Below are 26,470 nucleotides of genomic sequence, written 5' to 3'. Positions count from 1 at the left end.
ATCATACTGCTAAGGTTATAGAGATGCCTTCAAAAATTTAGGGGAAAACCTGAGAAAGCTAAGCAAAGTGAAAAATTCAAGCACCAGAACAAGGATAGAAGTTGAAGACTGCAAAAAAAACCTGGATAGATGAACAGAGCAGTAGAGAGGGCAACAACCCTAACCCTAACACAAAATCTGGGCTGGGAAGAAATTAAATGGCATAGTGTGGATTCAACCACCTAATCAGATGAAAGGTCCCCAAGTGCTATACTATGGTCACTTCTCATGATTGCTAGAGTATCGGTTTTGAATAGAGCAATAGGAAGGAAAACTAGCCAGACAAAACTTCCAAACTAATGCAGAGACAACACTCAGTCATTTTTCCCTTCAAATCACCTTTGTGTGCAGAAGAAATCAGGAGTGTTGCAGCATGTGACAAATACATTGCCTCAAAACTCAAGAAATGCAACACAAGTCTGGTTTAATCTACTTATCAATTTTGCAGCTGAAGCATAAAAATTATTTTGTGATGAAAACATAGCCAAAACCAGATAATAGTATTGTAATTGTTTTTAAGTCTACTGTGCTCTTGGTAAAACTCTTCAGGGCTAAAATAATTAATTACTCGCATAACCTAAGATATTAATTCTACTCCTTCAGACTGAGAAGCTGGTTGTTTGGCATCTTCTCTCCAACATTATTTCTCAGACATTACATATAGAATCATAGAATTGTTAAGGTTGGAAGGGACCTTTAAGATCATCAAGCCCAACCATTAACCTACCCTGACAAAACCACCTCTAAACCATGTCCCTAAGCACCACCTCTACCCTTTTTTAAAACACCTCCAGGGATGGCGAATCCACCCCCTCCCTGGGCAGCCTATTCCAATGTTTAATAACCCTTTCAGTGAAAAAATGTTTCCTACTATCCAGTCTAAACCTCCCCTGACATAACTTGAACCCATTTCCTCTCATCCTATCACTTTTCACCAGGGAGAAGAGGTCAGCCCCCACCTCTCTACACCCTCCATGCAGGTAGTTGTAGAGGGTGACAAGGTCTCCCCTCAGCCTCCTCTTCTCCAGGCTGGACACCCCCAGTTCCCTCAGTCGTTCCTCATAGGGCTTGTCCTCCAGACCCCTCACCAGCTTTGTAGCCCTTCTCTGGACACACTCCAACACCTCAGTGTCCTTTTTGTACTGAGGGGCCCAAAACTCAACACAGCACTCGAGGTGGGGCCTCACCAGTGCTGAGTACAGGGGGATGGTCACTTCCCTAGTCCTGCTCACCACACTATTCCTGATACAGGCCAGGATGCTGTTGGCCTTTTTGGCCACCTGGGCACACTGCTGGCTCATATTCAGCCGGCTGTCCACCAGCACCCCCATGTCCTTTTCTGCCGGGAATAATTTCTTCTTGAACTCTCTCTCCAAACAGACTAAAAACCTGTTCCTAGAAGTCTGGGGAGAAGAGAGATAGATAAATCATACAACCATATCACTGTTACGTAATAGCTCTTTTTTTTTTTTTTTTTTTTTTTTTTGGGGGGTGGGGAGGGGAAAGAAATGAAGACTTTCTCACTCTCTACATCTCTTCCCCCAAATTATCAAACACCTAATACTGCTTTCCTGCAAATACAGGCCTTTTAAACTGGACTAATTTGTCATAAGTCATTACAGCAAAATGCAAGTTAAGATTTCCCATCATTTTGTCCAATATCTAATGTCTTTTAATATAGCTCTTTAACCACATAGCTCTTTAACTTTTGTTGGTGGGAGTTCATTTTTCTCTCCTAGGTACACTGTCTCTATTAGTCTAAGCTTTATGCTTTTTCTGTTCTTTTACTCCTTCAGAATGCCTGAGAAAACTATTAAAATGACTGATAGACCCAAAGAGCCCATCTTTGGGCTTGGCATTTCCTTTCTAAATCTCATCGTTGGTTTAGCCCCCATCTCCTTTCCTTCACAGGTGCTTGCTGTGTCAGTTCTCGACACACCTCTCTGCAATCCTCTACGCTCCGCTGGGTCTCCTGCAGTGGTTCAGATTCAGCAAAGCCCTCACGTGCCTAATTTTCCCCTCTTCTCTCTCCTGCTTCGTGCTTCGCTCTCTGTATGTTTACTACCTTACCTACCGGGCAGTTTTCCTGTCCACAGAGACTGTAATTTCTCCAGCACACTATGTTTATGCAGTATTTAGCGTGATGGTATAGATACCTCTATTCTCGATACCTACAAACCAACAGTCAGAACAAATGTGATAGCAATTTTTAGCACATGCAGTGTTCTGCAAAGCCAGCTGCTGTGATTATTATTCACATAAATATGTGTCAGACATTAAACTTTACTACTGCCTATAGTGTAACCCAGAGCTTCATATGAACTGCAGTGTAGATATATCCTCATATACCACATTAGCTACTTAGGGATGCAAAATGAAGAACAGGTAGAGAACGCAGGAGTCCTGTCTCCTAGAATTCAGCTATTATTATAGGTCACTTCATTTTCAGTAAGTAAGCCAGATCTTGTTATTAAGAAGTAAAGTTTCCCCCAGTGAATCGCTTGATGTCTCTGTGCCTTGGTTAACACATTTCCAAGCTTCACTGGACAGTTGTTTCCCTCAGAAGTGAAAATGAGCTTTACGTTGTACAATCCTGTCAAGTTCTTTGAGCTCCCCATACATAAAATAATCTGCAAAACTGCCACAGCCCTAGTGTGTGAGCAGACCCTCAGGGAGACTCACTCCATCACTGGCTCAACGCAGGCTCCTGAGAGCTGCACATCCCTGCTGCACTCCACTTCCCAGCGTGGGGGTCTGATGAAACTCACTACAGCTGAGACCTTTCTGCAGTGTATGTTAAAGCTGTTTATTCTTGCAAAAAAGATTTTCTGCTAGCAACTCGCGTTGACTACACTGGTCAAGACAATGAATGCTGGGGGCTGAATTGTCTTCTTAAGTGCACGTGCAGTTAAAAGAGGACCAAGATTCAGTTTCAATATTTTAAGTTTGGTGCTAGTTTCAGCACTTTCCGTTCTCCAGGCAGACAAGCAATGGTGCTAAATCCTTGCCCCTGTGAGTCAACGGCTATGTCCTACTGACTTCAGCAAGTGTAAGCTTAAGGAATCAGATGTAGGAGGTATCACCTACTCAGGACAAAGTTTCTGCCTCCAGTCACACTGGCTGGGCTTTTACTCAGCTGTAAAATGGAACTACAGTCTCTGACTATGGGTCTACTTCAGCCTCTGAAAAGTTATTTAACTTGTTTCTGCCCAGTAAGAATAAGAACTGTAAATATTCATGAAACATGTCTGCAAAATGCCTCTGAAAATGAACCTCAGAGATGCTGGGTTTTATGACCCATTCTTGCAATACTTTAACATGTCAAAAATGCCCAGCAGGTGAGGCAAACACAGGGCCAGCTCCAATCTTTTATTTAGACTCCCCATCCTCCCTCTTGTTCATGTGTCATTTCCAACACATTATTTTAGTTTCACAGTCTCACAGAAGCAGAACAAATACGAGATTGCCAAATGACCAATACTATGGATGAGAACAGGTCAGGAGGAGTAGCTCAGTGAATAATCAACAACAAATTTTTCTTCACATTGCAATAATGTTTATGTGGCAGAAGATGACTTCCTAATGGAATACTGAACTGTCTTCAGGAGCACCTGTCATGCCCACGAGTGTAATCTTCTATCAGTATCAGTGCACTTACACTGGGTCTTTGCTGATACAGCAGCTTCAGGCAACAGTGCAATTTTTTTCATCTGTATTTCTGAACATCTTAGTGCAATAGCTTCTAGCCTAACATCACATTAGTTCTTTAGGGAAATTATAGAATCATAGAATGGTTTAGGTTGGAAAGGACCTTGAAGATTCCAACCCCCCTGCCCTGGGCAGGGACACCTCCCACCAGCTCAGGTTGCCCAAAGCCCCATCCAACCTGGCCTTGAACACCTCCAGGGATGGGGCAGCCACAGCTTCTTCCGGCAACCTGTTCCGGTGCCTCACCACCCTCAGAGTGAAAAATTTCTTCCTAATATCTCATCTAAATCTACCCTCTTCCAGTTTAAAGCTATTCAGTAGATATACAAGATTTGGCAGCATTTGCAAGGGAGGTTCTATGCATAGAGGAGCACAACCTCTCACACATGATGCCCTGGAAACTGAGCTTTGCAATCCTGCAGCACTGCAGTTTCCTTCAGAACTTATTCTCCCTTCTTCACTGACAGAAACTGTACCAACAATCTCAGCTTGGTGCTAGTGAACGTTCATTCCTAGCACTGCAACTTGCAGAGAATTCAAAGCACCAGAAACATGATTAAGAGGCTGTAACGATTGACTCAGAGGAAAGATTAAAAGTCTGAGATACATCTGGCTTGTGTTTAAGATGGCTTATAGATACCAAAAAAAAGTAAAACTCACTATAATAATCGCTCTCCACCTGTGCAGTGCCAACAGGTTGTTACGCAGAACAATGAGATGGAGTCAGTAAAAGTGAGAACTGAGTCTAGACACTAGGAAAGAGTTTTGAAGAATTGTCTTCCCCAAAGGGAAAGTGGAAGACTGAAACTGTGACGGTTACTCTGTTCTGGGCAATATCCTAGAAAATGACACTGGAACAGGTTGCTGAGGGAGGTTGTGGATGCCCCATCCCTGGAGATATTCAAGGCCAAGTTGGATGGGGCTTTGAGCAACCTGGTCTAGCAGAAAGGTGTCCCTGCCCGGGGCAGGGGGTGGAACTGGATGATCTTTAAGGTCCCTGCCAACCCAAACCATCCCATGGCTCTATGGAAATGCCTAGTAGAGAACAATAAAACGACTATATGTAGAGAGATGAAGTAACCTAATAAACTTTTTCCATCCATAACTTCTGCAACTAAGCAGCAGCTTCCTGAATTTAGTATTAACTATTTGTTGCTCTTCAGCTTTCTTTCATCAATGCTAAAATGCTCAATGGAGTTAATAACAAGTGTTCCTCCATGTACAAGGAATTTCCCAGTCTTGGTCCAGAACACACACAGAGGAAAACTTCCCCAGTTACTTCAGTTGCACACATGGCAAGTCACAGCATGGCATTGTTCAGATATTGTTTTAAAAAAAAAAAAAAAAGTTTAGAGAGCACTTCTTTTTCAATTAAGGGTGTTATTAACTTGCAAGTTAGTAGCTCCTAAAATTTCAAGAGTAGACTTTGGTGCCTAGTGTTTTCTCCACCACAAGCCTGTAAATTTTTCTTAAACTTCTGACAAGATAAGCATCAGCCAATGTCTCTCTGTTGTGAAGCTAAACCTTCCTTTGCCTTGTGATCAGAGTAAAATCTGTAATCTAAGAAATAACTTTGGATTTCAAGTGCAAAAGCACTAGACATAATTGTACTGGGTCAGGTGCAGCAAAAGCAGAGTGGGACCAGGACTCCTGCCCCAGAGAGCTCCTGTGTTCAAAGAAATGGCAAAAGCGTGAAGGTTATTTAGAAGAGGTCTACGTTAAAGTGGCATGAGATGGTCCAGGTCTTTTTTATTGAAAGAGAAAATTGCCTTGTCAGAAAAAGAAGGTGAAGACATGGCACAAGTTGTGTCATTTCACCCTCATGAAGTTATGCAAATTACTGTGCAAGGTCTCAAGGCGAGCCAGAGCTCAGAGGCTTCTTGGTCTGTGAGATGGCTGAGAAATGCTTTCCTGGGGGAGTCACAGAATGAACTGATAGAAAGCTCAAAGATAAACCCCCACTTGCCAGCCTTCATCTTGTTATGGGAACATCCATTACAAAAACTGATCTCCATCCATGCCATTTTTTTTTCTACCCAACGCAGCGCTTGACTGAAGAGATGTTGACTTTATGAAGGTCAAAGGTGGCTGCCTCAACCAACAAATGGGATTTAGCAGGAGGGGAGTATTGTTGTTCTTTCTCCTTTCAGGAATGAAGTGTCAGGAGGATGTTGAGGCCAAACAGGCCCCTGCGGAGCGGCTGAGTGTCAGCACCAGCTGCAGAGGGTGCTGGAGCAGGGCAAGGCCTGTGGGTTCTCACGTTTGGGAAGGGTATGCCATCTCCTCTTCCCACAGCTGGTGCTGGAGGAATAACAGTGAGAGCTCCGTTGGGAAAACAAGGTCCAGGCAGTTTGGCTCGGAGTGCAAAGTGATGTGCAGGAACTGAGTCATGTCCTAGAGACAGACCTCTGCCCAGACCTCGTGGGGATTCCCGAACGGGAGCCTAAAGCTGCTCCTGGCTGAAGTGACTACTAGACTAATGGACAACCCTCCCTTCCCTTCTATCCCCCCACAAAGTGCATGCGCAAGGACATAAATTTTTGCATAATTACCTAGATCGTTTTGTAGACTGAAAATAGGACTGAAAAACAACAGACCTAGGCTGGAATTCGTACAAACCCCTAATAACCTGTGTGGTGGAAGTGCGTGAGTGTTGCACACAGAATGTAAAGGAAATACTTTGCTTTGGCAAAAAGTTCTGGACTCTGACTGAGGTTCTGCCAGCGCCCAAAACATCTGGAGAATTCATAAATTCATTATAACCTGGCCTTTTAGAAAAAGAGCAGTCTGAGGGTTTTCCTCCTACTAGGTAGCAGGAAATATTTTTGTTGTTTATCCTCTAATATAACACTACAACAGATTAAAATGTTTGGGAGAGTTCTTCCTAGAGAATGAATTAAGTATCAGATATTTAGAATTTTTTAAGAAAGTCAGGACTCGTGTGATAGAACAGAATTTCATGTTTGTTTTCTTGTTCAGAAAGATTGGGGCTAAACCCATTTGATTTCTTGGAAAAGGCTAAGCTCTATGAACCAACAGAGGTATCAGGATAAGCACACCTTTTTCTTTTCTTTTCTTTTTTTTTTTTTTTTTTTTTTCCTGATTCCTGGAAATATTACAATTCTGAATTATACAGAAGCCAAACAAAAGTATCACTTAAGCCCCTGTGAAAAATGAAGGCTCTGTGCCCATCTGCTAAATCTCTGTGTCTGTGAGAGAACACAAAACCCAGCACAAATGGTGTGACACGGGAAAGAGCGGCACACAACATATAGCAAGGCTTAGGGGAATAAGTATTGGAAATGGTTGCAAGCAGATTATGGAAGCATGGAACACATGCACACATAAATTGTCATTAAAAACATAGAGAACAACCTTGAGAGAAATAGCAGTAACTCTAGCATAGCAGGGTTTTGGGCATTCCCAGCTGCCACACTTCTGAGAAAAAGGGATTGAGAACAGATTCCCTGTTAATGTCTTTTCAACTGTGATGGCGCTAGGGTCTAAGAATCTGCTTTCTGTTAGGAAAAACTATAAAGCTTTCAACAAAAGATGAAAAACATGTCTTCTACTGGCATAAAAGAGGAGATTTCCTTGCAGGAAGGAGTGGCATATTGAAAATTCCCTGGAAAGTAGGATACAGAAAGAATAACTGCCACTGGCAGCAAACTCAGCAAATACCTGTGTGACAAAGCTAACAAAACAAACAAATAAAATCACTCAAACCCTTGCATGCATGAACAAGGCAGGTTTAATATTTTTTTAAACTTATAATTGGGCCTTAAATTATATATGATCAGTGAAGTCCTCTCTTACTTTTATTTCCCACTTTAGTTCTTGAAATTTGGCGTCTGTTGAATTCTGTGTTAGGGCTTTTTCCAAATCCAAGACTTGGGGAATTTTGTTAACAGTGCAATAAAAATAACTTCATAGTGTTACAGGGAAACATTAAAGCCTTTTTTTGTGTGCTGTTCCCTTTTAAAAAAAATACAGACATTGTTTCTTTAAAAGGCTCCATCTGCAAATCCCATTAGATGTGCATATAAGGTTTCGGATGATTAATAGTTGCCTGCTTTGCTTTGGTTGGAGGGACCGAGTGTATGTGCATTAACCCCTCCCTCCCCTCTCTCACATTTCACTTCACAAACTTGTCACTCTCTCCCCAGCACAGTATTTAAAAAGTGTTTTGCTCATGTCCAGCATTTCACAAGGAAGCAAGCTTCAGGCCTTGGGAAGCAATTCAGGGCAATCACTGCATAGGTCTGGTTACTGTTTTCCAGTCGGGACAACGAAGATGCTTAGAAGAGTTCCCAAAGTAACAAATCTGCAACAGCATAAAACCCACAAACAAGCTGTTGTTTAGGGAGAAAATCTATTCCGTAAAATTTGGAAGATTCCCCCTCTGCTTCTCTTCTGATTTTTGAAGCCTGAGCTACAACCCGTACGAACACTGGAGTGTGGACAGGAGTCGAAGCAAATGGATCCCACCAGCAGCAGCTGCATGCGCAGCCCACAGCCCCCGGCCTTGCTTTGGGGGTGCCTGCGGAGCACCCATGCGGATGTCACCACAGCCTCAGGGCTGAACCACTGCCCACCAGCACCATTCGCCTTCCATCAAAAATCAGATTTTGCTACTTACTCTGATTTCTCAACCTCCTGCCTGGTGACTGCTCCCCACAGCTTCCCATGTGAGGAGCGGGCATTTGTGGAGCAGCAGTCCTCTTTCCAACACTCTGACTGGCATTTTGCAGCAACTGAGGCCAGAAGACAACTAAATCCAGGACTGGCATTGGGTTCTGGGGAGTCAGAAGGCAGCAGCCCTAATCTAGTGAGTGCAGCAGTGGGTATGAATGAAGATGATGAAGTACCAGTAGATACTACAAATGAGACTGAGAAAAAGTCATCCAAAAGAAAAAAGGAAAACTCAGGTAGGTGATTTGAAATCAGGGTTGTGGGTTACTATAGGCTATAGAATGAGAGCACCTGTAAGATTAGGAATTAAGACATAAAGTTGATGAGGAAAACATTTTATAATTCTTGACTGGGGAAACTTACACAGTAACACTGAAACTAAACGACTTATTCTTTGGTGACCTCTGGTGTTTGTATTTCACTCCTGCAGATCTTGTTTACTGAACTAGGCATTTTATTCACCAGCACGATGCACATTTGCTGTAACTAAACAAGAATCACATGGCATGTATACACTGAGCTGAAAGCCCTAGGATGTGGAGTTACATATTGCATACCTGCTATTTGTCTGAGTGAAAGAGAATGGCAGTAACCTTGAGCTGCCTGTGCTAGTTGGAAATGTTATACTAGGATTCTGACATCTCGGTTTATGGCACGAAGTACAAGATGCAAAGTCTCCCTTTAGATATAAATTCTATTTGGCCTCACTAAATGTTAAATATTAATTGTTTTTACCTCAAAACAGGCGGTACTAAAAGCGTCCTCATTGGTACAGTGTCCAACAACACAGAAAATGTAGATAGTTTTCATTGCATCACCCCAGCTAACAAAACATGTTCTTATTACAGTGCAATATTCAATAATTTCCTAGTTATATAACCTCTGATTTGCTGCTGTCTCAAATCCAGGTATGTGAAATATGCATAAAATTGTTTTCTCCCGAGGAAGCTGTTAAAAATTAAGATGTTTATATGCATTCATTTGCTATAGTATTCATTTCCAAGTTACAGTGTGCTTTTTCCCACAGCACTGCTATGAAGTGGGGAATGTTTTCCAGTATCCCCATTTTACAGGTAGAGAACACAGCAATAAAAGTATTTATTTATTTATTTTTTTTTTAGGTTTTACAGGTTGGCTGCAGAATAGCCACATCTAATCCAACTTTCATTTCTCCATTTTGCAATTTAAACGACAAACTTGTATTCATGCTCTGTCACGCAATTAGTCCTAGTCTCTTTCTCTTCACCTATGACTAGGCTGTCATGGAACACATAACTGATATTCCAAACTTCTTCATGCCTAGAATCTAGTTTACTCCTGTCGGTTACCTGTTTTTTCTTTAAAAAACAATCTTTGTAGAATTTAAGTTTATTTCCATTGGAAAAACATGTTTGGGGCAAAAATTTCCCAAAAACCCAAATGCAAAGAATTTAAAAAAAAAAAAAAAGAGAACAATGCTTTTATTATAACATTTGCTAGTGATAGGTAAACAGCAGGTTTCAGTATACTCAGATTAGAGGGGTATCCTTATTCTTAAAGAGACTAATTCCAAAGCACATCTCCCTAAGTAGGAGACAAAAGTTCCTTCTACTCTCTATCGCCAGCACCCTTGACATCTTCTTTTCATACGTGCTGCTGTCCCATATATTTTTCCTTACAGGGGAGCTGTTAGCTACGACATCATTGGAAGGTATGGCGTTTCCTACCTTCTAGCAACTGTTGCTGTTTGTACCAGTTGTTACTCCAGCAAATGCAGAATAATGAAAACATCCCAAAAGGGGATTCCATGGCTTTTAATTTCACTCCCTTCTTTGCTTACCAGACAGCAGATAGAATTATTTGATATCTCTCCTGCAAGCTCTTCCTTCCTTCCCCAGACAAAATAAAACAAATGAGGGGAAAGTTTATAAGCAATTTTATTGTGATTTCCTTCACTTTTATAGCAGTTCCAGAAATGCAGCTGGACTTATCACATACTGATTTTTTATTCTAAGTGGAACATAAGTCTTTCCTCTCCTCTTGACAATTTTCCTTGACTTCTTTAGAAAAATCTAGGTACGCAGAGCCTTCCCTTCAGAGATTGGGCTGGTAAAGAAAAATATATTAAAATCACTTGAAGACAAAACCTACAAAATAAGCTATTTTTTTTTTTCATTGGTGCCTTATCCACCACAATTTTACCTGAACTGAAATATAGATACAGAATTACCACGATTTGTACCGGTGCACGCAAAAACCTTTTGTTCTTGTGAAGACCCTAGTTATTACAAGGTACATAGGGAAGATCCTTGAATGTGGCTCTTTGCAGAGTGTTCTGAGAAAATTCTAAAATAAGCATACTTCTCTGACAAATAAGCAGAATGGTGCAAAAATAATAAAAAAGCTTGTCAGTCTTTGAAGCACGGATATACTAAAAACATTTAAAGAATGGCTTTGTTATGGCAATAACAACAGTGGCATCTACTACAATTACTCATGGATAAACATGCACACACCTTTCCCTTCCTCTACAGACTTTAGTTATTTAGATGCCGTATTCAGTCTTGTCTTTACGGGCTCAACAAATGATCTGAAGATAGACGTTACCCTAGTGTCAGCTTTCACAGATTCCTCTCTTGTCCATCCACAAGCCACAGCCATTAACATTTTCAAATAAAATCTCAATAAAGTTTCTGTCTGACCTGTCCTAAATTGTACTTGTGTTATTACGCACTTGAAGTCCGCATATTTCCAACAATAGTAATATAATACATAATAGAGTTTGGACAGCTTTGTTTTATGTGAATGAAACAATACAGAATGTTAGTGAGATCGCAGTAGAAATGAGAATGTGACAACAGTGCGTAATGACTCCCTTAACAATAGTAGACATACAATGTCCTTGACTGACAAATTTTGGAAAGCTTTGTATTAAAATGTGTAGAGCTGATCTGAATTCCCACCTGACAGTCTTTCTCAGTCTTGCCACTAACTGCAAAGAGGATTTTCTAAGATTGCGATTCCCGTTTACAGTCATGGTGGTATAAAAATGGGGTTGGTTGGACGGGGCTTTGAGCAATGTGGTGTAGTGGAAGGTGTCCCTGCCCAGGGCAGGGGGGTTGGAGTAGATGATCTTTAAGGTGCTTTCCAACTCTAATCGTTCTATGATTCTGTGAAAAAGCAGTAGGTAAGAGTAGATAGCAGCAGGTAGCAGCAGATAACCTGAGAACGACTGAAAAAGCAAAGTACAGGCAAGTCCCCAATCAGTTTAAAGTGGTCTGGGTGCAGAACGCCGTGTGTCATAGCCCTCTCTATGCAGCCTCCATTGAGGGTTATTGCATGAGGTGCACACTGAAGTAACTTCTGGATAATTTATCATGAGCTGCCAAATGAATCTACTATTTATGATGTCACTTCACTTGGCTAATATTCCTGATAGCTTTCAGAATTTTATCTTCCATAACAGCAAAATCTATCAGTGTCTAACTGCTTGATTTAACCACGTAGAATAAATATGCCCTCAGAGCCTTTAGTATGGGGGGAAAAGTAACATTGTGCAGATGCTTTGTATTTCTGTTTTACTTTCTTCTACTGAGGGAAAAATTGCAGATACCAACAGGAGTTTGCAGAGTAGCAAACACCAGGTGCATTGATTTGGGCCGTGGATCACCACAAACATCTAACAAGCAAGTAGGGTCCTCCAGGTACAGGCATTAGCAACCTCCATGCTTCTGTGCCTAAGCTGCTCTCTGAGCAATACAAGCACCCTCTGTGATGCCAAAATCCTGTATCTGCACAGTGCAGAGTCCTTATGCCTTTCTCCAAAGCATTGTTTACTGGCTGTTGTTAGCAGACCAGTTCAAGCCAGTGAGGGAGAGTGAGTACTGGTTCATGAGACCCAATTCTGATTCAGTTGTGCTGGTTGTAAGCACAAAGCAAACCTGACTTCTGTTGACCGGCTCCAAATGCCGAATTTGGCCCATTGTTTTGCAAGGAATGGGTTGCCTCTTCATACACACATGTATGCATTAGTGCCTGACACCATTTTTGTTTTGGAAACTTTATAGCATAGGAACATGTGCCATTTGGATTCCTACACAAATTTTGCTGCAGCCCTGGGGAAAGGCAGCTGTTCAGCTCAACCACACAATGAAATGTGTTGGGGTCCTGGAAGTACACATGGTAGAGACATGGTAGAGACACAGATCTTCCTGTCATTCCTGAGGAGGCTTTTTGTTGTGTTTTTTTGTTTGGTTTTTTTTTTTTAAACTGGCAGTACAGTAGGAAAATCTTTCCAAGCCAATTTGTCCTTTCACACAACATTTGCCATTTTCCACATTCTGTTGACAACACTCTGAAGCAACTAGGCCCAATTTCCACTTTTGGAGTATTTTTTGTTTGGCAGCCATGAATAACCACATGAATAACCATATGTCTCTTTACAACACCATGTGGCATGCAGCCTGGATGACAGGATCCAAGCTACACATCCTGCTCTGTTCCCAGAAATATTTAGCTGTTTAAAATTATTCACATTGTTTTTTGGAGATGAAGATTGGTGAAACTGCCCCGGGAAAGGATGTCCTTCACACAGGGCTAAGTGCCGGGCTCACATGTATATTCTGGTTGCATTAACTATTTTTATCCCAGATTAATTTTACAGAGGTGGCTTTAGTTGCTGCAGTGTATTATTGGCATTGGAGAGCTGCTTCACCCCTCCGCATGTTTGCCAGGGGAGCAGAGACCCGGGGGGAAGCCCTTGAGAGCAAGGCTCCCAGAAGCTGGTGGCAAAGTTCCCAGCAGGGGATCCACACTGCAAATCCCAGTACCCCACCATTCTCTCAAAAGTCATGTTTTTAGCCTTTGGGAAACGTGTAACTGTGTGTTTGTTCAGTAAGAGATGAGAAAGAAGGGGATTGTACAACTATGGCCAAAATCACAGGGAGAAACTTTTGGGGTTTTGTTTTCATACTTTCCCCAACTTTATTTGGGGATTTTTGACATATAAGTAGCAAAAAAAATGTTGATGCAAAGAAGACTAATTTCCTTGAAATGAAGAGCAGTACCGCTGCAGCATGTGATACACCAGTCCCAGTGCACATTATCACTCATGGGAGCAAGGTCTCAGGCAAAGACCGTTTCTGTTTGGTTTTTAGCACTTAAGGTGAAGCATCCCTTTGGCTATGGCTTGAAATTTGGCTTTGAAATATGATGATTGACCACATTGCAGCCAAGTGCACAAAGATCATAAAAGTTTTCCAGGGCAGCACGTTACAAGGATAATACTGAGGCCAGTCATGCACACAGACACCAGATCTCCGTGTAGTTTTCATTTAGCAAGGATTAGAAGCAGCTCAAACTCTGGAGTATCGTGTGCCAATTCAAAGAACCCTGGTTCTCTGGTGTTGCTTGTTTTGCCGTGTTTCCCACCACCCCCACCCCCACCCTGTCCTGACACACACAAGATTTCCAGGCCATATGCTAGCTTAGGTGCTTACCAAATGCCTTTACCTTACACCCTGCACCAGAGATTGTCACTGTGCCCTCTCAACACATTACACATCACACATCATATACACAAAGTGCTAACTTTGCTGTCTGTTGCTTGGTAGATCAGGGAAGAGTGATAGTATATATGTAAAGAATGAAAGTAAAGATGTGGGGAAAGAAATTATTTCGATGCAATGATAGCCAGGAATGAGAGCATCCTTCCCACAGCTGCCCATTTCTGACCTCGCAGCCCCAGGCCCGCCCGTCTGCAGTTTTGGCAACCCACCGCTTCCTGGCTCTGCGCTGTCCCACCTGGAGCCCAAGGCTGGCAACGCTGATACCTCATGCTGAGCTTGAGGGGGCGTTACGCAAAATTCTTAAAGCTTCCACTGAGCACTTCAATTAGTAGTTTATATCAGACCTCTGCAATACACATGTTCACACCAATCAACATAACTACAAATTACGCAATGTGTGCTTGCCTCTTAGAAAACCAGAACTCAAGCAACAAAGCAGAAACAAGCAGCAAATCACGGAAGGAAAGGACAGCTTTCACAAAGGAGCAGCTACGGGAACTGGAAGCTGAATTTGCCCACCATAACTACTTGACAAGGCTCAGGAGATATGAGATAGCTGTGAACCTGGATCTCACCGAGAGACAAGTACTTCCTGAATCCCTGCCTCCCCAGCTTCTTTCTTCCCCAAAACTTATCCCTAAAGCTAAAACCCAGATATGTTACTTGAGGGTGCACTTTTGCAATGGCACAGAGGTATTTTAATACAAAGCCTTCACATTCTTTTAAAACACATTTGTTACAAATTTCTGTAAGTAATTAATAAATGCGATTATATTTATCTAAACTAAAGACACATTTGGGAATAACAGATATCTACTGAGCTGTTGTTTGCCACCACTGGTACATACTGATATGTCAAGGCTTACAGATGGAATATGAATATCACCTTAGACTCTGATTACCAGGAAGTTTTTAGAATTATATATGTTTGATGCATGCATTCTTCCTGGGTCGGGTAGTATTTTGAGGTGATATGGAAAGACAAAACTGCAGAGTTCTGTGGAGAGAGGTTCCCTCATTGTAATCTCAGTCAGGGCTTCCTTGTCAAAGCTAAGTGGACAATAGAGGAATTGCTCAATTAAGTGAAGCAAATTATAATTCCTGAACATTAGATTGGATGGACTAGATGTCAAAAGACATTAGATGCACTGTACCTATTGGATTAACATGCTTAGTTGACATAAAGATAGACTCTAGGCAAAGTACTTGTACTACCTTTGCAGGCCTCAGAGAAATATCTGCCTGGAACAATTTAGAAATAAGTGTTCCTGCCTTTGTTAGAGACATGGATTACTTAAACTTGTGAGGTTCCTTTCACCTTTTCTACTAGAGCTCTGCAAAACATCTGTCTATTGATACACACATATATGCATACATCTGCTTATACAGCTCGGACTGAGGCAATAAGTAATTATTTCCTTTTGATCACCCAGGTCAAAGTATGGTTTCAAAACAGAAGGATGAAGTGGAAACGTGTTAAAGGCGGGCAGCCAGTGTCCCCACATGAACATGACACAGAAGATGTGGACTCTGCTGCCTCCCCCAGCTCTGACTAGTTCTTGCAGCAATGGGAGAGGAGTATGGAGAAAGTAATTGATCAGAAAGTGGATGCAACACTGCTCTGGGTCAGCTACACCATGAGATGAGCCTGCTTGCAAAGCCTGTAGCCCCGAGTCTTTAAAAGGTGTATGATGTTTTAGGTTACAGAGATGATTAAAGGACATAGGGGAAAAAAGCCAAAGGAGGGCATGATTTTGATCTCTCTCTGAATGAATTTAGCTTTCTCTGGAATTGTCTTGCTACCACAGATGGGTCTTCAGAATAAAAGCTAACAAACACTGAAGATAAAACAGGAGTAATATTGTCTAGGCTCTCAAACACTCAGAAAATACAGGTTGTCAGTCAACAAGTGAAATGCAACTGCATTCTCATCCAGCCTTTCCCTGGTCACATCTATTCATTCTACATTTGGACTTGACAAGGCATATTTTCCTTGTGCCTTACTTTACCAGAAATAAATACTTTGATAGTCACTGATTTTTCTTGCAATATGACTTGAAGACCTGTATGGCTAGGCAGTAAGATTACAAAATAAAAATTTGAGACCAAAACTATATATACAGAATTCTGCTTGCCAGTTTCAGAAGAGATGTCTTTCACATTGACAGTGCAAGAGGACAGGTGCCTTGTTGACAGTAGCAATTTGCAGAGGGAGAATTCTTCCAAGCTCACTGTAAATCCTGAAATTAAATTGCTATATCTCAATTTCAAATATTTTTTCAAAGCAGTCATTTCAAATGTCACAGCAGGTACAACAGAGATTAAGCCCTCAACACAATAGCTAGCGCTATTTTGTTTTCAACATCTAAATCTATACAGCTAAAGGAAAACTACTCGTCAGTGCTGCATTTCTTTTGGATTTGTGGAATCTCTCTGGAAACCCATGTTTTTCTTTGTGAACTCAGGACTGTCAGGAGAAGCAGAAAACAATGTCACGTGGAGTGATTTAACTGAGTTTACGTTCTACAAATTCTCATTTTGTTTTTCACTGGAGACAAAACTTTCATACGAGTAAACATGTACAAGTATATTTTTAAATTACATATAAAAACATTGGTTAGTCTAGGTATTGTGTGGATTTACACTCATTACTTACTGTCTTCTAAATCAATATCTGGATTTATGAAATTTACACTGAAGTGACCAAGTTAGTCCTTTTTGCAAACTTCCTATTAATAGGTTATTTTTTGTGAAATTTTTCTTTTTGGTGTTTGCAACTGATCAAATATTTCATACAAGTGAATAGTAGCCGTGCTTTTCGAACTGTAAACATATTATGTCTTTGATCACCTCTGCCTTTGGCAGGGTTTGAGGACACCAAGAAACTTTACCAGCAATCTTTAAAGCCACTAAAGCTGACACAGCCAACTGCCCATACATCTGTCATAAGTAATATATGAAAGAAGCTTTCCAATACAGAATCACAAACTGCCATGGCACCACCAGAAGTCTTAAGAACAATTCCACTCGAAATTATCCCCACTTTCGGCTGAAACTTGCAGTATAACAAATTATGAAGTTTTAGAAAACCATAGTGTCTGTTTTCATTTCTTTTGTCTTTTTATTTAATGCACTAAGCCCATATTTTAAACAGAATTTTACACTAGCATATCACATTATGACTATTGAGAATACTGAAACTTTGATTTAAATATTTGAAAGGTAACCATTATTTGCAGCTATATCATACTGTCTTCCTTTCACCTTACTCTGATGCATTGTTATTGGGGTTTAACGTGGACTGCAGATATGCTAGATATAAAGTTGCATATCTGGATGATATGTTTATAAAGTTATCTGTGGTTGTTCCACTTGTAAAAGACCTCAAAATAGACAAATATCAACTATTTTCTTTGAAACAGAGTTGCTGTATTCTTTTCAAAGATCTGATTACTCTAAGAAAACACATCCATTACATTCCTTCTTTAACATTTCCAAACTCTATTTGACGGATGAAAAAAGGGTCAGTTTAGAGTATATATTGCCTATGCACAGATGAGAAGAAGCTACAGTTTACTGTAACTTTACTATGGCTCTGCTTAAACATCGGTGCCTTCTGATTAAGCTTCTGACTAAACTCACTAGTTTACCTCTTGGCAAACACTGAAGAGAGCCATTTTTGTGAAGAACTGACTCAGACATGCTACCCTCATCTCCAGGAACACAAAACACCATGGGGCAGGACTTCTTTGTTACTCACTTCCTTGTAGGCTCTTAAGCCAATTACGCACTGTAGATCTTTGTGGTTAGAAAGTTTGCAAGCTGCAGAAGCAGCTTATTTAGCGGTGAAAACTTTTGGGGTCTTGGCTACCAACATAAACCAAAATCAGCCCCTCACCCAGAAAGAAGGCTAATAAATCTGCCCTTTCAAGGAAGCTGTCAACGGTAGTATATTGCATCCTAATTCACTTAAAAGCTAGTCAATGGAATCTCAGTCCATACCCATAATTACAGGTCCTAAACAGTTCTTGCTCTGGCTTTTGAGAAATAAGGTACAAGTCACCTGTGAGATCATTTTATGTTTAGGCAGTTTCCGCATGAAACCATCTGCTTCTTCTAAGTAGTGTTTTGTGAAGGAACATTTCACTCCTGACATCAAAGTATTTGACCCCTGAACCTCTGGTGCCAAGAATCTTTCAGGCAAAGTCTGCCGTCTGGGAGCAAAATCTCTGACCTGCAATTATTTTTTGCAGAAATACACATCAGGCTTTATTGTCCTCACGGAAGGGAAGTAAGCTACCTGGGGATGTTTGGCAGTGCTTCCCATGCCCCATTGTCAATAAATAATCTGAGCACGCAGTCACCCATACAGTATCAGAAAGGTCTGGCAGGTCTTCCACAGGAAGCACATGCCGCCAGGGAAGCAAGACTTTCTTCCCATATAAGGCCAGTGCAAATAGCCCACAGGGACTGGGGATATCTGTATAAATACAAAAATATGTGCTCTAGCCTTTTATATCTGCGCTGCCTCTTCTAAATACAGGAAGAGAAGCACTTTCCTTAGAGTCATAGATTTTACGGACATTTTATCTACCTAGCCAGATGCCAACATACCACAGGCCCCAATTTGTTTTACATAGCTCCTCTATCCCATGACTCCAGCTGTTAGCCCTCCAAGTGTGTTTTTTGAGAGCTGAACAATAAAGGTTGTCTTTAAACACCTGAGACAAGCTTACATTCAGAATCTCTGTTTCAAAAGAAAAGATCGTTTCCTTAGAAATACAAGTATAATGAAGATTGCACAGAAACACCGTGGACAAGGTAACTCCTCAGAGTGGAACAACATTCTGGTACGTTTCCTCTGCATGTATATCTTACCAGACTGTTACTATTATCAATTAAAAGCAAGAAAAGGATTAGCAAGAGAAACATACTGCATCCTAGATCCAGAGAAAAAAATTGGATTTTAAATATGTGCCAAAGTGCTGCTGTGCTTGGCTGTACACCATCCATCTACACGCCAAACCAGATGTCTGTAAGGCCTTACTATCATGCCAGGAACTCCAGCAATAACAAAATGCTCTTCCCCTCTTTTGCTTTCCTGCAGAGATTCTCTCTTTCTTGAGAGAATCCTGCCTATGTTGCAGGGTAAACCAGATTCTTCTATTTACAGTCTGGGTTTGCACAGGAGCAAGAAGAAATCCAGCAATTATGAAGGACGGGTATTCTTCAGGAATGGGAAAAAGGGTACATGACCCATTGGAACATATTTTCAATGGTTTGATGATAGCAAATTGACAGCAATAATTTTTTTTTTTCTTGAACACATATCGTTACCAAAGCTCTTCCAGCCCCTGAGAGAAACCTGTCCCGTGTAAAGAGATACTCAGCAACCACTGCCACTAAGGGATTGTGGTAAATGACCTGGTTTATGAAACAAGTGTGGTGTCACCAGAGCTTAAGGAAGCGACAGATTGCTGTTTTGGAAACATTTTTTTTACATTTCTGAATGGAACAGGGCTTTGGAGGAACTGCGTGGCAGTTTTATGTCAGTACGCCCATGGATAGCCTAGGGAAGAGGTTTGTGCTTTGAAGAATTTCACCGCATAGTGTTCTGGTATTTACAGCAGAGTAGATTCTCTGCCCAATGATTTTTTTTTGCCATTGCAGATATCTACTCAAATAGCCTTACAGTGGACAAGAACATCTACAGTTTCCTAGTCAAGACCCCTGGAGCACCAAGCAGAAAAGGTGCATTGTACTTCCTTTGCACTTCATTTCTGGACGAGTCTTTCCAAGATAATCTTGAAATTGCTGATATGACTCGTACTATTGTTATAATTCAGGAACTGGCACCCTGTTGGGGAATTTCCTACAACTTTGTCATGTCAATAGAACCACTGAATGGTTTGGGTTGGAAGGGACCATTAAAGATCATCTAGTCCAACCCTGATGCCCTGGGCAGGGACACCTCCCACTAGACCAGGTTGCTCAAAGCCTCATCCAACCTGGCCTTGAACACCTCCAGGGATGGGGCAGCCGCAATGTCTCTGCGCAATTTTTTCCAGTGTCTCATCACCCTCATAGCAAAGAATTTCTTCCTTATATATAATCTGAATTTACCCTCTTTCAGTTTAAAACTGTTACTCCTTGTCCCATCATTCCAGGCCCTGGAAAAAGTACCTCCTGCTGCTGCAAATCTCTGTCTGAGAAGGAGCCCTTCTCTGTCAGGATTACAAACTGGTGAAAGGCCTAAGGAATTGATACTTGCTTACAACTGCACTTTTCACCGAGGCTGGTAATAAAAGGTGTCCAGTAAAAACACAACACTTCCTTTTTCATAAAGTATTACTTAAGTGGATATGACTGTATTTCATTATGGAGACAGCAAAGCGAAAAATTAGAAGCAACAGCTCTGTTTCCCTTCAATCATTTTTTAAAGCTGTGGCATATCCTTGCTAATGTTTTGTTAAACCACCTGCTCGTCCTTTGACACTGTAAGAGGCAAAGACTGCGTAGGGAAGAGTTGTGCACCCCAAGGGCAAAACTGTTTGAACTGGCTGGCTGTAATTCAGAGAAAAGCTCTGATACCTTCAACATCTCCTCCATAAGGCTTTTTGCAAGGGTTGAGAAAACAAGGTGCCAAGGGAGAGCAAGTAAGACACATCTAGCGGCTGTGTCTCTGTAGGATTTGCTCGAGCAGAATCACTGCTCTTTGTCCAGAGACATTTGTGACCCTTCTGGGGCAGATAATTATTTCCTTCCCCTTGCACACAACGAGTCTGAACCAGTTACAATCACGCAACTAAACATTCATTACCTGACTCTCCTGAGCTTCTTTTCCTGTGACAAGTTTCTCCTACGTAGTAGGTAGTAAAGCTCTGGAAGATGGACAATGCCTCCCTTTATGACGTAGGCTATCTGGCACCGGCATTCTGGCGGGGAGGAGGAGAAGAAACAGGAGAACATTTTTTGCAATGCATCCTCAAACCTGCACAACCAGGGGTTGGGCAGGCAATCCGCAGCTCCTTTGTAGCCGTGTGTGTTGTAGTGGCTACAACACTGAGGGCCACAATTTGTCACCAGAGCCTCTAAGCATTCCCTGTTCTAAAGCCAGCCTCAATAACAGGGGCCCAGGCAGTTTGACACTTGCATCTTGGGTCTAGTTGAAGATTTTAAGATAACAGACTACTCTGCTTTTGTCATTTTCCAGCAAAGTGGATCTATTTGGGGTTGGAGTTCAGTTTCAAGCTGTGACGTGTCAGCTCCAGCTGTGAGATTTCTCCTGCTAATTTATTACAATTTAGAGTCAGATCTGCTTTAGTCTGTATGAAGTTGTGAGTAGACAATGGAAATAAATGAGTTGACATGCAAACTTAGTCACACAAAACGAAATGGTCGTGAGAGGACCCTGCATTCCAGTTCGCTTAATCTAGGGAAACAGCAGTCATTTCAAAGATGAACAGATAAATATGGCATTGTATATTTGGGATTGATCGGCGGAAGGGTAAGTAGGACTATCATAGTTCTACTTATTAGAGCGGTGTATCTTCTAGAAAATTAATGTTGGTGCAGATCTTTATAGCAGACCAATCTAAAGAAGATGGTAGAGCTTAATGTGGCTAGTATGGATGGACAGTAGAGAATATACATTACCTTTTTGAAGCTGTAATAATTATACCACAATCATAAAAAACAGCCAGTGTTAGGATGAGGACAACAGGGCAGTGCAGACCTTAGCAAGTCTCAGAGAATTCTAAGCCACTCTCAGGAATTTATGGCACGTGTCATTTTCCAGAATCCTGAGACAGGTCTCCATCTTGAAAAAGAAGCTAGCAGAGATTTTCCAAAGGAAAATTTTTAAAAGTCCAAAAGGGCATCTAGAAATGGTCAAGATTAGTGTTTTGGGTGCATCTCTCAAGTTTCCTATAAAGTTACGTTGGATTGCTTGCTCTCTAGTTTGACCTATAAAGTCTCAATAAATCCTTGGGCAGTTTATCTTGCAGAGGAAATGAGAGAAATCATACCGTCCTCACTGAGCCAGCTGTTCGCATTTGGGTGGCAGGCATATGAACTTTAAGAGGTTTTCTCTCTTTTGACATTATAAACAAAGATAAGCAGTAGGGGTGAGCATTGCTGGGTACACAACCTGCATAACCAGCCTAAGTCATCCCCCAAATTGTGAGTTCTGAAAAATGAGCAAATGGAATTCACACCTCTTCCAACATGCTACTTTGACACATTTCCAAGAACTCCATACTATGCTATCAGATAGTGGACAGTAGTCACACAATAAATACAATGAAAAGAATTCCAACTGTGAAGGAAACCTGTGAAAAAAGCCTGTATGCTTATTTTTCTATATTTAATAATCTGGAGAAGCAATTTGTCAAAAGAAAAAAAAAAGCAAAGATGCACAGCAAGAGCATGATAGATATCTATACATAGGTATACATATCTAGAGAGAGAGTGTGCACACACAAAAAAAGACATATGGTATGTGATGACTTCTGGAATTAAGATTAATCCAATCTGACAAAAAAAATCAAAATCCATATTTCGAAAAAAAAAAACCCTTCTTATTAAAAATCACTTTGAATTCTTATGATAAAAGCCATTAAATTGGCATTTCAACTCTTTCTTGTGACCTTTAGTTTCTAGAGAAAAGCATTGTAGCACCCTGTTGCAGCTGCTTGGAGCCTAAAGAGATCCTTTCAGGATGAGTTACACAAGTCTAAGGTAGCTGCCTGTACAAAGGCTCCAACAGCCTGGTGTCTCCTCATTATTCAGTGTTACTCATGTGGGCAGCCTCTGTCGGCACCGTTCATTGCACCAGCAAGGTGAGTCTCTAGAACTGCACCGACAGTGCCAGCCTAATTTCCTGTGGCAGGACGTGCTCTGAACCAGGCCTGACAAGGCAACTGTATTTTAGTGAGCAATGAGACAGAGAGGAGTCCCACACAGGATATGGCTGTGTTCTGTCAAACTTAATTTCAGTGTACATCTTGGCCAAGACATAAACTAAATCTTCAGTTGTAGAGAGTTACTGTCTCATATTTGGAACATATACTGTTCCATATTTGGGTTCTGCATATCCTTTCTCATCAAGCTCGGTCATAAATGTTGGTTAAATGGTGCCAGCTTCAACAAAACATACAGCTTATGGCAATGCCACAGGACCATTGAATGACACTGTGAACCCTACTGGAAGAGCTATGCCTGAATTCTCAGCTTAAATGATAAACATAGGCAAAGATGCCATAGTCAACTACTGATGTGCACTGAAAAAATACGGGCAACCTGTGCTTTCTAGAGGAAGCTAGCACTGTTCTTTGATTAGTTGTGCGATATTAGGAGATAATGTAGAAGCCCCAGATAGCATGTCTAGACATCCCCTATAGTTTAGAACATCCTATATTATATTGTCAAATCCCATGGTCCTTATAAAAGCAATTGGGGTACTGTTTTTTTTCCATGTCCAGGAGTAATAGATATCTTTTCTAGACCTAGCCAAGAGAAGCAGATATCTTATGCTAATAAATAAATGATGCAGCAATTGTGATGCAGGTACTGAGTGTTGTTGTCTGTGTAGATGATCTGTGCAAGTGTGGACAGAAAGGGAAAAATCTTTGGCACATGGGTTGAGTCTGTATACAGACATACATATGCCGACTCGTGTTATCCGGGAGTGCTGCCCTGCAACTCCCCTGGTTGGTGTTTTCTTCTTACCCATTATGAAAATAGTTCTGCAGTTTCTTTCAGAGTTAGAAGCTCTCCCTTTCTATCTCCTAAGACCAAGTATGATCATGTCTTCCTGGGTCTAGGGGAGTGACACCAAACATTAATCTCTGCTGAGATGCTGCTCTGCGGTAGAAACAACAGTCTCTGTCAATGTAATGTCCCTAGCTTGCCATTTTTCTCTTTTCACTGGATACACCTTACCAGATGGCCAGAAAATCTGAATGTTTTGTTAAGGAGTGCAAAGGTTAACGCACACCAGATGGCAGAGAAATAAATTTCTGTAGAAGCTGGAGAAGTGTTCAGCTGAAAATACGTGAGGCTGGAAATCTGGGGAGAAACTGTAAGAGGCTTCTCAGGATTTTACACAGAAAAAACAAACTGGTCCAAATGCAAACCATTGAAAGCCCTACTGCCTCTTAAAGCTCTCTAGAGCTGCCATGTCTCATGGAGCATCACATATGTTTCACATAACATTGGTCTATGGGCAGCTTGAGAATTTGCATGTGTATGACACACTGTGTAGACACGTAAGGCCCTCACATAGGGTGTTGAGCTAGCTGCTGAGCTCACGCACCGCCATTTTAGTTTTACCAAAACAGTAGTGGAAATTATGTGCTAGCCACAACTAGATTGCTAGGGAGAGTGAGCCGTTCTTACTGACATGAAACCCGTGGCCTTGGGGGTGGCCAGAGCCCCACCTGATCACCTTTATCTCATGTTGCTATTGTCACCCAAAACAGACTTCCTCCCCTCCAAGCCAAGAACTCCTATGCTCCCACCTTTCAATAGTCTTTCACATCCCAACCACTGGGAAATGACTAATTTCTTCCCTCTCACAGATGAAACAGGTCTGGGGACACAGAGATGCCGTGCTGCTCCCTGCCTGGCACACGTCCTAGCTGGCGCACAGGGTGCTGCAGGAAGCGCAGCTGCACCCGGAGCACACGGGTGGCACGTGGGCTACCATAGCTATGAAAGTGCACGTTTCCCCTCCAGTTCTCCTCCAACCTCCCACCCTGCCATGAGCTAATGAGGACAGTCCTTAAAGTCCCCACATGTACGGTCCTCCTGATCAGGGATGCATGGTGTGACTGAGGAACCAAACCCTTCAGTTCACACTGTCTGTAAAACAAGAGAGCCCTTTTAGGAAACACTTCACACCCAGAGGTTTTGACTGGGTCATATGCTACATGAGCCAGTCTTACAAATCCTACTTCCAGTAGAATTTCATACGCATGGAGACACGCACACACAATGGATCAGGGCAGCTTACAGAACAGACACACAATTTTTCAATTACCCCACTTTCTTCCCTCACTTCTAGCAGTGCTCATATTAAGTTTCATCAGCCACTATCTCATATTTTGGGTAATTCTCTTCCCTTGAGGAAAGTGTACAACCCTTTCAAGAAATACTATATGTCTGTGTTAGTGACTGGGCTCTGAATACTGAATCCATGCAGCACTTCCAGGCAGATAGACAGGAAATCCATTTTCTTCCAGTGACTACAGCAGAAGGGCTTCTGACTGACTGGAACTTGCCTAGTGTGGCTGTAAAGCAATCTCAGCATCAGGCTATCATCTTTCAGGCTATATTTGTGAATTATGATGGGGCAGTTTCCACTGCGGTACTGGGTATGGGCAGGTGTCTGCAGACCCCTACAACTTCTTTTCCTCACCTGCCCCCTCCCTGCCCCCAGTGCCACATTGTTTTAATTTCTACATGACGGAAGGATTTTCGTACGGGACCAGACTGTTCCACCACTATTCCCCCCTTCTATACTGTAATTTTTTATTTCATTTTTTAAAATAACTTTTACACAAGAGCGAGCAGCCAGTTGTCTAGAAGCTCCTTTGGGAACAGATTGCAAAGAGATAACGGGAGTGAGTAACAGAGGACGGTGACTTCATACCATGGAGGTTTGAGCCATATTTCTCTTTTTCCTTTTTAAAGAAGAAACGTTTTCAAACGTCCCTCAATTATGCCATGGGTCCCTGGCTTTGGAGCAGGAAACAGACATGAATTGAAACTTACACTTTCTTACAGCCTTTAATTTTTAATTCAGTGAAAGATTCCAATGCCCCACGCTCATACCCCATGACAATCTGTCACCCAGCATCCCACATGCAGAGTTTGTCTTACACTTGGGGGAGTGTAAGCTGCAAAGTTGGTGCCTCTACCCTAACTGTACGGTAACTGCTCATCAGCCCTGCCAGAGAGAGCAGAGCAGAGCAGAGCTACAGCAGCTGTATGCAGCTCTGGGAAATGTCTGGGGAAAAGGAAAAAAGTTATGTCAGATGCCACAGAGGAGTGGAAGAAAAGAATCTCCATGAAGGACTTTGCAACTTTGCAAATACAAAGTAAGGAGAGAAAGAATTTCAAAATACACTCTTAGTTACAGGACTGTTTTAGTTTAAACGTTTCTAGCAGACGTTGGATATGTATGTATCCAATACTCTATTCTATGGGTTCTACCCAGAAAATGACACAAAGTGTAAAATAAGGCTTCTTATTTAAAAGGACTAGAAGTATGAACTTGTGTCAGGCTACTCACTGCCTTCAAGAGGCCTTAATTTAGCTGAACTGAGTTATTGCAAAGTTATAATAAAGTTCTTTAAAGTATCGCCTTAAAAACAAATCTATCAAAAAGAGAATGAAATAATGAGATGAGAAATGGTCTGTCTCAGGGAAACATTTTGGGCACCTCTCTCCCTTGTTTATTTGCAGAAGAGAACACAGACACA

The 26,470-nt window shown here is 41.6% G+C and overlaps 1 protein-coding gene across 1 annotated transcript; it reads left to right on the top strand.

Annotated features, from left to right (window-relative positions):
- The first annotated feature begins 8,224 nt into the window (after positions 1 to 8,224).
- On the top strand, positions 8,225 to 15,541 carry MEOX1 (mesenchyme homeobox 1). The gene is made up of 3 exons (XM_009894431.1): positions 8,225 to 8,675; positions 14,398 to 14,570; positions 15,419 to 15,541. The coding sequence occupies exons 1-3, from the start codon at positions 8,225 to 8,227 to the stop codon at positions 15,539 to 15,541; spliced, it is 747 nt and encodes a 248-aa protein (XP_009892733.1).
- The last annotated feature ends 10,929 nt before the right edge of the window (positions 15,542 to 26,470 follow it).

Source organism: Charadrius vociferus, unplaced genomic scaffold (assembly GCF_000708025.1).
Source record: "Charadrius vociferus isolate BGI_N301 unplaced genomic scaffold, ASM70802v2 scaffold730, whole genome shotgun sequence".
NCBI classification, from domain to species: Eukaryota; Metazoa; Chordata; class Aves; order Charadriiformes; family Charadriidae; genus Charadrius; species Charadrius vociferus.
Note: the sequence above shows the minus strand (reverse complement) of the source record. Positions and strands in the feature narration are given on the sequence as shown.

Bases quoted from the DNA above. Each gene is read 5' to 3' on its own strand.
- MEOX1 (XM_009894431.1), top strand. From the start codon at position 8,225: ATGGATCCCACCAGCAGCAGCTGCATGCGCAGCCCACAGCCCCCGGCC. The intron at 8,676-14,397 runs GTAGGTGATTTG...CTTGCCTCTTAG, and splicing joins AAGAAAAAAGGAAAACTCAG to AAAACCAGAACTCAAGCAAC. The intron at 14,571-15,418 runs GTACTTCCTGAA...TTGATCACCCAG, and splicing joins TGGATCTCACCGAGAGACAA to GTCAAAGTATGGTTTCAAAA.